The following is a 13812-nucleotide window of genomic DNA, read 5'->3' as shown; positions in this document are numbered from 1 at the left end:
TCGATGATGAGGAACCCACTTTGAGACTAATAATGCTTGGAGAAGGCTTGAATTGGTAATGGAGAAAACTTTAATATAAGTTTAACATAACAGCAAATGTACATTTCTTCATTACCCATTCAAGCCGTCTCCAAGCATTATTAGTCTCAAAGTGGGTTCCTCATCATCGAATTTGAAAACACCAAGTAAAGCATTGTTTTCTCTCTAAGGTGTAGTGTTACACGACACTTCTGAACGATTTTATGCAATATTTTTATATGTGCGCAAGATCACACATATAGATTTATTCATATACATATGTTGCCATATACGTTCACACATTGTCAAATATTCTAGTAGTTTATAACAGATTGCCTCTGGCTCCCACGTGAATTAATTTGGTAATCTTTTCGGGTTAACAAACGAATCAACGTCTCTGTATCAACGCTGCTGCCATCTAGGAGCCGTCATACTCAACTAATTTATATTTCAGGCACCTCCAAATAAATAATCACGTCGGGTAAATTAGGACTTTTCAGTCAGTATTAACATTCGTGCTATTACTACTGTATCTAGATATACGCTCAGAGGAAACACTACTTCCTCGCTACTCGTAGAATCGGCACACTTTACAAATATATATATAGGTGAAAAGTCAGCGAGTACAGGACAGTCTGTTCTACGGGGTCCAGGGCACTCAATTAGATGAAAGGATTTTCTAAAAACGTCGAACGAAGTTTTGTATCAAAAACTTCATTAGGTGGCTTTGTGTAGAAGGAACAAAAAAAAGATCCCCAACTCTGTAGTACTGGTTACGCCTTTGCGTATAAGTGATCATAGTAAAGCTGACTTGTAGAACTTGAAATTTATAAAATAAAATGTATTTTTCATCTTAACATTGGCCAAAAGAACCCACCCAACAATAGAAACTAGCACAGTAGTATATAGGTATATTTGAATGTTGGAAGTAACATCTAAATGTAATCAATTTAGAAATTTTATAGCTTAAAACGTATTAAGTCTGCATTTATCTCTTTGTTTCCTATTGTCCTCCACCCTCTAGAAGTGAGTTTGAGGGCTTATAACACTATTGTTTGGGGCTCAATCCCTGCGATGGCCACACTACAGATAGTCTACTGTGCAGCTCTATACTTAATAATAAACATACTAGTTTCCTATATTGGTATGTCCAACACATTGTCACATCGTGTGTTTCCGTTTTCTTTTCAGATTTGACAAACTGGGAAGATTGTTATTACTGGACTGCAGTATATTGTATCTCTATGTTTTCTAAATAAATATCCATTTCTCTATATTTAAATGAAATTGTTTCTCTTCAGTCTAAAGATAATAACATTAGTGTATTGAACAACAATTTTAAAGTGATTTAAATTCAAGAAAGCATTGAGCATTTCTGTTTTCCATAAATGAGAATTAGTCCTCTTCTAAAAATTCATAAGGAGTCGGGAATATTTCATAAAGTTTCCTAAGGTTTTGAAATCTGCTTATTCAAATGTTCATGAAATTAAGAGCTTCTGTTACTAAAAAAATTACTAAGCTTGAATAAGTTATAGTTATACTGTTTTAATGCAAAAAGTGAAAATGTACAAAAGCTATCGCCTTTGAAAGTACAGAGAAGATGAATTACTGGCCTTTAATAAAATGTACTTTAATTTGATTAAATGAATGATTTAATAGACGATCCAAGTAGCAAATGATTTTTATCTCGGAACAAAGAGAAACTGTTTCAGATATCCCTGAGTAAGTATTTTTCGTCTGTTCTGAGTTGGCACCCAAAATTTTAATATGTTTACTTCTTGCATGAATCATTTGATTCTAACTGAAGGCAGTTGTTAGTCATAATTTTATCTGTAAAAAAAAAACACAACTCTTTGGGAGAATCAAAAAGTGATGATGTGATTGGCAACAAATGAGTAAACCTGACAACAGTAAACAATGATCGGCACTTCGCTTTACCTGCTTCAGTTTTGCCTGTTTGCTAAAGATTCTACCAGAGATTCTATGGGCTTGTTTGTTTGTTTGTAATTAATCACAACGCTACACAATGGGCTATCTGTGCTCTACCCACCACGGGTATCGATACCCGGATTCTACCGTTGTACGTCCGCAGACATACCGCTGTGCCACTGGGGGGCCCTATGGGCTTTCAGAGATGCTACGCTGCATTAAATGTTAGCTAGAAATATTAGTCACGATTCATTGAGAGATTAATGTTTTGAAATTCAGTTAAATGTTAGGACTACAGAAGTTCAATTTCTTTAATTAAGTAGTATAGTGAAGTAGACGTTAGATCTCTGTCTAGATCTTTCCTCATAATATTTTATCCATTGTCATTTTTCATATATTTACCTTTCTTATTCAATCATATTACAAATTTATCTTCTTTTCACCAAAGGTTAAATTCAGAATTTTCGTCTATTTAAGACTTATCAGAACATCTTGGGTCAACAAACCAAATAAATACAGTATTCAAGTTTAGATTAGTTTCCCATAAAGAAGTAGAGCGAACTAAGTAACATACATTTAAATTAAATTGAAAAAAATTTGTGAAAAAGACTTAAGTAAAAACATATTTTTCTGTTCGGCGTGGTTTGACGATAAATTCCTATTAGAGTAAGTTAAGCAAGAAACAGTTTATTCTCCTATGGTATAGATGTATCATTCCTTGAGGTTGACATGAAACTATGCCAAGCTATAGTTTATTTCAGCATATATTAGATATAGTATACGCGTTGCTATAATTTATCCTAAAGGGTTTTTTAATAAAATGCTTTTTGTTGTTGTTTTTTTATTCTTGCAAAGAGTATTGGAGTTGTTTCCACACATTATTTCGTATGTTAGTTCTCCTTATCCGTTCTATTTCTCGGTGGTTTCCCAATCAAGAATCCTATGTTTCAGATTTAATTGCACAGAAACAATTCAACTCGGTGGTAAAAAATATGGACATCACAGTAATAATCTTAATCTAATTTCCATTTGCTCGTATGCATTCTTATTTCTATCAGAAACATACGAAACCATCCGGCTATTTAAGTCACTCCCTCAATAACCTATTGGTATAACCACAGACCCTTTATACATCTCGTCGTTTAGGAGCAACGTTTAAAGGCTAACTTTAGTTTCTCATGAACAACCTACGAATAGTGTCAACAATAACGTTCAAATTAATTAATTACTGTGTGTGCATTTACTTGAGTTCATCTTTCTAAGGATTACTATAGGGAAGTTTTAATGACATTCATAGTTCTCGACTAAATAAATGATATTCTAGAGAATAATTCTTAAGTTTGTTGTTTCAATTCGATAGGTCATGATCACATTGTTTTTTTACTTATTGAAGTATATGGTTAACCATTTCAATACCTTCAAGTTGTATCATTATGCCTATATATTTAAAAAAAAGCAGAACTGTTATTTTCTTATTCCAGAAAATAGGATTCTTATTCGGTAGGTATCTATGACTTGTTGGCGATAAATTCAAAAATAAATGAACAGCACTCACTCCACTTGTTTTCAAAATAATAATATGTTTGGAACTAGTCAAACGTACGTACAGCAGTTCAACTTCTTTACACGATGGAGATCATAGGCGTATCATAAACCCTATATAGTTCTCTTCTTCTTGTCAAAAGTCCACTTAGGCCTATTCAATTGCTTTAGAATTTCAGTTGATAAGCCGAACTATTTTTCTCTGATACTCTCACCAAACTATCCGAGTATAGTTCACTTAGTTTATCTCTGAGTTACCACAGTTGTATCATATATTTCTAAAATCGTCTGCTCCTTTTTCTTTCTCTGTATTTCTGAAAATCGTTTGTCTATTTGTCAAAGTCCACTGAGGCTACTTCAATTACTTTAGAACTCTTTTTGACAAAATAAACTATTCTTCATACCTCTTTCAACACCGTTAGTCTCACTGTAATATATCAACCGTTAGGCCTATATTAATCATTAGGCTTTCCACTCCTACCACGATTAACTTTGCGTTTACTTTTCTTTAGCCGAATTTCCTTCTCGTAACTTTACTTCTTGTCCACTCATCTCACACTATTTATATGTTTACTACTTAATCGTCTGCTCACTATGTCCTCGGCATCAATAAATTTCACCTTACGATCTATAATCGCGACATCAATGAGTTATAAACACAAAGTACGACACTTACCAATTTACGTGACTAAACTTCTCACAAAATTAATTAAAAATAATTGCTTCTAACTCTCTTGTTACGAATAAAACTAATCAATAAAAAATTTTCACTCACAAAATAAATTAAACAATAATATCTACACTAAACAACCTTTTATATCATGACATAAGCCCCTGCTCAAGAGAAATATTTACATTATTTTTTCACTATATACAAAGACTGTTCTTAGTTCACATACTAAGTCTTCTCATATATTCTATACCAAAATTTATAGTTTCTTTGTCTGTCTCTCTTAGGGTAAGGTATCCAATAGGGCTTCTCCTTAACAGAATCCCTTGTCTTCATCTTGATCTTGTGTTGCCTGAGATCTGTCTTTTCTAATCTATCTGTATACTGACTCAGTAAATTTTGTTCCTCTTCCTTCTTCTTACCAGTCAGTTCTCACTTATGTCTTTGTACGTCTCCTCTCTACTCAGTGCTCTTAGGCCTAGGAGGTCCTTATCTTTTATAACGAAGTCTTCATATTCTGCGTCCATAACAGCCACATACATCTCTGTTTCAATAGCTGCACCAGTTATGTCTTCTTCCCTCTCGAAGTACCTCTTCAACAGATTGGTATGCTAGACCATGGTTGTTCCATCAACTTTCACTTTATAGTGCATTCTGCTTACCACTTCCTGTACTGTGAAATGTCCTTTCCACTGCCGGGTAAGTTTTGTTGTCTTTAGGTAAGAGAATTGTTACCTTCTGTCTGATCTTGAAATGTCGACCTTTGGTCTTGTTATTATAAAAGTTTTTCTGACTGTCTTTGGGTTTGGCTTCCCCAGTAAAACTGTTTTAATAAGCCCAGTTTAATACTCCATTCCGGTTCTCTGTTTTGTAATTTTCTTTCCATTTTGTGTTGTGCTTGTCTTTCTCCCGGGCACTATCCCAAAGTTTCTGTGGTGAAGGGTCTTTCTTCTGCAATTCCTTCAAATGTTTACTGGTATGTTTCCTATCACTAAGTTGTATATTGTTTCCTTGATACACATGGCCTCAAGGTCTCCTTCATAATATGAAGTATCCATCTTTATTTTTGCCATGGGAAACTTTCTCATTGTCCCACCAATTAGCACACAAAAACATACCTTACCTGTCAGGACTACTGCACCCAGTGCCTCGTAGAACCTTTACTTTCTTGTCCCCAACATGGCCTTCAGATATTGGCATATTATGATTTGTTGGCACCTCTTGATATTTGTAACATGCTCCCATCACTAGTAGCACTCTTGATCCATTTGCTAACTTGAGCCGACCATTAGTCGTGCACTGATCAATCGTGCTTTCTTCATATATTGAATCTGACGAGTTGTCTTGATTCTGTTTCTTCTGGTAGCAGCATCCATAGAGCCAGTCACTCTTTTCTTACCAGCACTGTCTTTGTACATAGCTCCAACTACATTCTCTTGAGATTTCTCCTGTTGTTTGCTGGTGATATACTTACACTCCTTTTCAATGTGTCTCATTTGATAGCAAATATAGCATCTCTTCTCCCTACTGTCTATTAACTTCCTATCATCTTTGGTAAACTCCTGCTTCTGGTCAGCCATTACTAGTTTCAAATATAACTGGATGATCTTGGACTTGCCAGTTATACTACCTTCATGGGCTTCCATATACTGTTCTACCAGCTTGATAAACTATTTTGTTTTTTGGCGCTCTCTCCTCTAAGAACAGTGACATGTCAGTTGGACACGTGGTCATGAACTGTTCACGTACTAATAGGTCTGCCAGTCCCTCAAAACTATTGTCCCATTTGGCCATGTCAGTCCATCTTGTGAAGTATCGCCGTAGACGTGCCACAAACTGAAATACACTTTCTCCAGTGTCAGGTTTGACTCCTCTGAACTTCCAACGAAAACCTTTTTTAGTAAGTTTATATCGTTTCGGTAAAGCCATATTTAATTTGTCATAGTGCATGGCATCTTCTGACGTCATGCCTGCATATACTTGTAGGCCTTTTCCTGTGAGAAGTGGGCTTAGACAGACTGTCCAGTCGCCTTTGTCCCAGTTTTGACTTTGGGCGAATCTTTCATATTTCTCCAGGAAATCATCCAGCTCTTCTTTATGTTCATCAATTTTGGGTAGCTTGGGTCGGCTGGCCCTGACTCCATTGTCATTCTTGGGTCCTTCTTCCTTCTGTTGAGTGAGTTTTGCAATCTTAATTTGTGCTCTTGTTTTCTCTATTTCTAGTCTCTCCTCTCTCTCTCTCTCTCTTTTATCTTTCTCAATAAATAAGTTGATTTACTTTTGTTTATATAGCTATAAAAACGGTTGGGTAACTCTTTGTGGTAAACTGCAGTCTGGAAGGGGCAATTAATGAAGTTCCAAGATTAACTAATACAATGTTTTTTTAGAGTCAGAGACAAAACGATGTAAAACAGGCACTCTTTTATTGACCAAAAAGAGCTGGCAGTCAGTTAGTGGACAATATTTCTCATCAAATTGACAAGTGAGTCATAGAATTAATTATGTAACCAAACAAGTAAAAGTAAAAAAGAAACAGAAAGTCCTGAGGGAAAAACTATGAAATGTCAAAATCTATGTATTGTGATTTATAAAAGTCAGAGACAACGTTATAATAAATTAATACGTCAATATAATAAATTCTACATTTTCATGAAACATATAACTGTGTTGCAGAATGGTACCATGTGTTAGTTCCCCCTGTATTTAATGTGTGAATTTTGAAATTTGGGTTTTTCTCTCAGTTCTGGTTGAACAGAAAGAATCAGTGAACTTTCATTACTTGGATGCATACGAGACACGAATCTGTCAATTGATCAGTAAGCGTGTAGAGAGACACTGTTACTTTACTGTGAGGTTTTGAAATGAAAGGTTGTCTTTTCTGTTCGCGAATCGGGTGATGGTGCGCTACTTCAAAATCCCTAATCTTGAACATTTTCGATTCTACATCATGTGCGCAAGGAGCGTGATGTGAGAGAACTTGGCTTTGATTGTATAATTGTGTGTGTGTGTGTGTTTTAGCTTACAAGGGGGATGACTTACACTGGACTGGTGAAAGATAATTCATCAAGGTTTCTTTTTCACATCTCTATCTCGTTACCTCAACACATCCACAGCAAACACTTGCCCATTTTTTAAAACTGTGTATTGCGTTTACCTTTTGATTATATTTGTGAAATAAAATTGCTGAACTTAAATCTTGTGCATTTCTCCTTTCCTGTTGAAGAATTCAGTCAGATTTCGGAGAGAGAGACACACAAACCCGTACTCTGTGGTGTGGTATCTTGGTTAGGGCACTCGACTCGCAATCTGAGGGTCGCGGGTTCGAATCCCCGTCCCACCAAACACGCTCACCCTTTCAGCCGTGGGGGCGTTATAATGTGACGGTCAATCCCACTATTCGTTGATAAAAGAGTAGCCCAAGAGTTGGCGGTGGGTGGTGATGACTAGCTGCCTTCCCTCTAGTCTTACACTGCTAAATTAGGGACGGCTAGCGCAGATAGCCCTCGTGTAGCTTTGCGCGAAATTCAAAAACAAACAAACTATTTCTGTGGTTGGTTGTATCCGTTATCTCCTGTCTTGCACAGTTTCAAATTTTCAAGCCAAAGATTACTAGACTGCTTTTAAATTTCTTATGTGATTGGTAAATTGACGTTTATAGAGCCTAGTTGATTACGAATTATGAAGATATTACGAGAATACAAAAAATAAAGTTTTCTAGTAAAATTATTTATTGCGATATGTGTAACTCTTTCAATTTAAATGTCCTCCCAGTGGGTCAACAATAAGTTTCCGGACTTAAAATGTGCTAAGATTTAAGGTACAGTGCCCTTTGGTGGACAGAACACAGATAGCTCATTGTATAGTTTTGCGCTAAAGAAGCCCACCCACACCTAACTTTCAATTTCAATATACATAGAATATGCTGTTAAACTCCAATTTTACTGTCATAAGATGGTTAGTCACTTAACATCCGGTATATTGATTTTCCGGGCTTATTCAAATTTTTTATGTAGCTCAATAAATACAGAAACTTCTTAAAATTTTTTTCGATTAATTGTTTTACTCAGATAAATGTAAGCAAGACAGGCACACAAAGAATGTAATCCCTGCCTCTTACTTTTGCAGTTATCAACCTAGAAAATACACCAAACAATTCCTTACCCTCAAAAATGTAAGTCTAGGTGTCAAGATCTTATTATGTCACTCAGTTCTCTTGGCTTGGCTATGCCTGGTGGTTAGGGCGCTCGACTCGCAATTTGCAGATCGCGGGTTCGAATCCCATCACTAAACATGCTCGTTCTTTTAATAGCGGGGGCGTTATAATATGACGGTCATCCCACTTTTCTTTCGTAAAGAGTAGCCCAAGAGATGGCGTTTGTTGATGTTAGATAGCTGCCTTCCCTCTAGTCTATCACTTCTAAATTATCGACGGCTAGCGCAGACAGCCCTTGAGTAGCTTTGTACGAAATTCAACATACAAACAATCCGTTCTCCAGTTTTGACAGATTTTTAACATTTCAGTTTGTTACTATTATATTATTGCACATTGTTCTGTGTTTTCACTCATAAGTTCTTGGAATAACGGAAGTGATTGATCTGCAATATGAGCTTAATCTTTAAGCTATTCACCAAACGTTAATCAAGTGGTCTTCAGAAGACACTCAACCTTTGTACCAAAATTGATCGAAATCAGATGAAACTTTTCGAGTTATGTGATTCACTTTCAGTGTAACTTTGACTTTTGATCTACATTCACGAAAGATTAATCAATTGTTCCTTATGGAACACTCAACCATTGAACCAAATTTGATAAATGTCACATAGAAACTTTTCGAGTTATACAGTTAACTTTTAAACATAGGAGTAAAAACAATGATCCCGGAAATAACAAAAGATATCTGTAAAGTTTCCGTATATTTCTGATTATTTTATGAAAACTCTGACATATCATGTACAAATACATGGAGCAAAAATAAATTTTTAGCTTACAAAAAATTCCTAAAAACAAATAAATTTAAATTAGAAACTGAATTTCAACATTGTTACAATTAAGGTCATTTGAAACTTAAGGGCCTTATGAATAAATGAAACGACCATGCGTGTACCCAAAAGAACCTTTCGACCTTAATTTGAAGGATAGAGTTATTATTCTTAACTTCGTTTACTGCAAATTGGAGTTTATTACGAGAGACTTTCATTAATGTAAATAAAATAACGACTTATACCTATAGAATGTATATTTATTGGCTCAATATTTCGCTAGTAGAGTTTCGTCAGGAGCTATCGATGATCTACAAATTCGCTAATCCAGTTGAAATCAACTTGGAACACCATCATCAATTAATCGACCATTGATACACGTGTCTAAAAGTTTCAGATCATGTTCAAAATAATATAAAATATCCTTGAATTTAAGTTGTTGAAACAAACCGAATTAACAATGGTAAATAAACGACGTATATAAATCAACAGGTCAACTATAAAAATTATAGGATTTAGAATAGGATATGTTACGTATATGAAATACATTTTCTTACTTGTATCTATAAGTACTTTTACAGATAATTACATTCTATTCCATCCAGGAGTATATACAAAACATAATAAGATACTTTGATAGGCAAAAACAAAAGAGACATATTCCCTTCAACCATGTAAATAAGGAACGCACATTTGAAGTTCGAATTAATTGGGTGATACTATGTATAAGTTATAATATTACCATAACACGTACGAGAATAATTATAATATCTGACTTATTTATTAAAATGCAAGAAAAATGAGGAATTTCCCTAAAATCCTTAATAAATAATTCAGCATATAAGAAAGCAGCATAATGAATAAAACATAAGTGTACACACAGAATGGATCATCTTTACATCAAAATACTCAGCAATAGCATTGTTTGTATTGAAATCCTGATTGCCACGTACTGTTCAGACATTCTATTATGTACACGTCAGTATGTTTCTCCTATGTACGTACTCGAGCACCTGCCACAAGTTACATCATAAACAACGTTCTTACAACATCACCGATCATGTAGTCCATGTGTGCTTTGGTATGGTCTAGAAACTGTCCGACGGTGTATACAGGCTATTTTATTTTAGGATTTTTACCCAAGAAGGGGTTTCAAAAACATTCTAAAATAGAGCATACTTCCACTTTTTTTTTTATTTGGCTTTGAATTCAAAGACATACGTACTTAATCAGTTAAATAATTCAGCTATTACCTTCCATAAAGCAGAGTACACAATGAGCATCTAATGAGGTAAATAAGGATTTAATAACAAAAGAACGAAGTAGAATATTATCTAACATCGTCTTTTATACAAATTTTTGTTTCCTTAACAGGTACTTTCAGCTAGTTATGGTAAAGAACATGGGATACGATAAGCAGATAACATCTTATCGGATGTCAGTATTTTATCTAAATTTCAAGTTTTCTTGACCGAAAAGTTAAAGAATCCTTTTTTATTCAAAAAAGGCCTAAAATGAACAAATATAAAGACTGACGTCTGGTGTAAAGATGTTAATTGCATTCCTAAGATTTTAATATGTTTGAATATTGACAAAATCTCTATTTGCTTTTGTAATTGAACATCTCCGAGCTACAATTATGGATGAAGTTGATAGGAAGGAGTGCACTGCACGTTTTATTAAAGTCTTTTCTCATCAGATCTGAGAATACTTCAATTAACAGGGATAGAGGGTTGCCATTCTAAATGATGGAGTTATGTATGTGCACACAGACGTTTCAATACATTCTACCATACTTATTTTATTTTATGTTTTTGAAAAAAAAATTTAATGTGTGGTAATAACTTCTTTAAGGCTTTACTTCTACACAGTGGCGTAATTACCATGCAGCAGAGACCGAAATGAGGGGGGGGGGAGAGGATGTGCGGGCATAATACTATAATAAATCGGATATGGAGGGGGGTAGATGAAATAATTCGCAGTGTGACTTACACAGTTTGCGCTACGCCTGTACCTTTAAACATTTATTAGATTTGTATGTTCACATGACTCTTTTTTTTTTTCGATTTTAAACAATTTTTTTCTATCACGTTTACATTCTTGTGATATTATTGTTACTTTTTTATTTCTGATAACGATTCGTAAGAACGCATTATTGTTATTCTTAATTAGATCGGCTGTTTGTTCTATTAAGAGCGGGCTTGTGTTCAGTTGGGTGTATACGAGTAATCTCTTGATGAAGCCGTCATATGAAACGTTGACAGAATAAATAAATTTCACTAACTAAGCCATCCCCCACCCCACCCCCAGTGGCACAGCAGTATGTCTACGAACTTACAACGGTCGAAATCGAGTTTCGATTAACGTGGTGACAGAACACAGATGGCCCCATTCCGTAGCTTTGTGCTTAACTTCAAACAAACACTAACTAGGCTGCAATGCAAAATACTGACCCAATTCTGAAGCTATAGATCGTTATTTTATTTACATTAATAATAATGAGCGATGGAAATCATTACACAAAAGCTATGCTTCTGATGAAGGTGTAAAGCCTAAACATTATAGTAGTATTAAAAAATCGAAAGATTCTCTAAAATTCACGGTCTTTTCATTTATTCATAATCATATGTCAGTTAGCATTACGTAAATTTAAGCTTTTCGATGGCTCAGCGATAATTCAGATGGCTTTTAATGCAAAAATTCGGATTTCGATACCCACGATAGGCAGAGCACCCATTTTTATATATTTGACTTAACAACAAACAAACAAACGAAAATTTATGAAATATGAAACTTATTAGCTATTGTGTATTATAGAGGGCAGCTCTACGTGTTTGTGTGTATTGACTGTGATATACTAATGTGTGTAAACAGGTTTAGTAGGTTATGTCCAATGTGTGTAAAACATTGCATTACTTTATAATATAAATACACAAATTGGTTACTTGTATAGTTAAATAGTCCGGATATAAAAACATAAGAAATGTTAAGCTATAGTTCTGTGGTTTAGTGTTGGGACTCGTAAGTGCTACCGATTGTGATAGTGGTACTGGGTGTTACTGATACTAATACTGTGATAGCGACGAGGCAATTTTGACGTAACCTGTATTATGGAAATTTTGGCGTGCCACGCGACTAGCCTATTTTTACTGAGCCTCTGAAATTTTTGCTTGAATATGTTTGCGTGGTGGTTTAACAGACGTCGTCGTTTAACTCTTTTTAAATTTCTGTTGATTGCCTCTGCCACACTGGGTGTTGTATTTTGGTATAGTCAAGTGTATAAACAAGGGTCTCTGAAACCAAAATCAGAAGCAAATACTTTCTCAATCTCTGAGAACACTAATGAAAATAAAAAGAATTCAGGAAAAGTGGAAAAAATAAATCCTTTCCAGCCAGGAAGCTTGCAAAAACCTTCTTTAGAAAGGCATGATGATTATCACCAAATTCAAGGACCTGCCTTAGAATTAGACAGAAAGAGAAGTGACAAAAAAAAGATGGATGATTACAAAGAAGTGTTACCTCCACCCTTACCAGCAGATATTATGAGAAGAGATAGTAAGTATAGTGACCACAATGGAGAGATACGTGGAGGTTTAGATGTCAAAACATTAGATAAACATATAAAAGGAAGAAACATTTACAAGAAGGGATTTGATGTAGGTAATAATAAGTCTGAAGGAAAGCTCCAAAATGTGGCCCTTGATTATGGAATTATAAAAATAACCCCTGCACTAGGAGAAGGGGAAAAACCTGTAATTCTTAACCAGAAGGAGCAAGCATTAGCTGATGAACTCTTTAGGTCAGCAGGTTTTAATGTTTACATCAGTGACAGAATTTCTCTTAATCGAAGTGTACCTGATGCTAGACATCCACTGTGAGTTTACTCCTTTATGTCTTTTTTTTTCTCTTTCTTTTCTTTTTATAGGCATAAAATATATTTTAAGTAATTATATTCATAACAGAGTTAGAGTTCACCAATAAGGTGTATAGGCTAATGAACAGATGAATATGGATAGAATTAGTACATTTCAATTTGTAATTTACATAGTATATATATACACACACATGTTTATAGATAGTTGTCAAGACATGGAATTAACCTCACTTTTACAATTATGAAAATTAAGATTCAATCAAGAACATGTTCATTTATACATCCAGACATTTTAAAAAATGAATATTTGAAAATTTCTTCACTGATAACATTAATAAATGAGAACCAAGGTAGCCCAAGTTATGTCTTCTTGAAGTAAATAATTTCATATTATATCTGTTCAGAGTTTGTTTAATTAGATTTTTTATTTTTATTTTAAATAAAGTCTCCTGTTCTTTTAATCACATGTGGTAGCAGTCAGACAAATATTACAAGGTAAATTCCAATAGAATTGTTTTTTAAATCTGTAAATCTTGTCCCAACAACATTTTGTTGATTTTGATGCTGTTGCAAGATTGTAAAATTTTTATTGCTTAGGGTTAGTTACCACTTCTTTGCAAATAACTACGTATAGACATTTTTTTTTCAAACCATTCACATTCACTTAGGGAAAATTGTAAAAACTAAAAGTTTTCCTTATTGTCTTTGTTATATAAATACTGTGTGTTTGATTAAGTGGAGAACTGCTTCCCTGAAACTGAACTCTCTTTGAACTCTTGAAACTATACTTGGGTCAATT

General features: G+C 34.5%; 1 protein-coding gene across 1 annotated transcript in view; it reads left to right on the top strand.

Moving 5' to 3' along the window:
- The first annotated feature begins 11969 nt into the window (after positions 1-11969).
- The window catches only part of LOC106457797 (polypeptide N-acetylgalactosaminyltransferase 1-like), a 30349-nt gene continuing 28506 nt past the window's right edge, over positions 11970-13812 (top strand). Inside the window, exon 1 of the mRNA XM_013917245.2 lies at positions 11970-13013. Within this exon, the coding sequence (XP_013772699.1) occupies positions 12316-13013 (698 nt within the window). The 5' untranslated portion in view covers positions 11970-12315. The remainder of the gene's footprint in view (positions 13014-13812) is intronic.

The sequence above is a fragment of the Limulus polyphemus genome, unplaced genomic scaffold (genome assembly GCF_000517525.1).
Source record: "Limulus polyphemus unplaced genomic scaffold, Limulus_polyphemus-2.1.2 Scaffold374, whole genome shotgun sequence".
Classification (NCBI taxonomy): domain Eukaryota; kingdom Metazoa; phylum Arthropoda; class Merostomata; order Xiphosura; family Limulidae; genus Limulus; species Limulus polyphemus.
The sequence above is the reverse complement of the archived record's forward strand: the minus strand, read 5'-3'. Positions and strand labels throughout refer to the sequence as shown.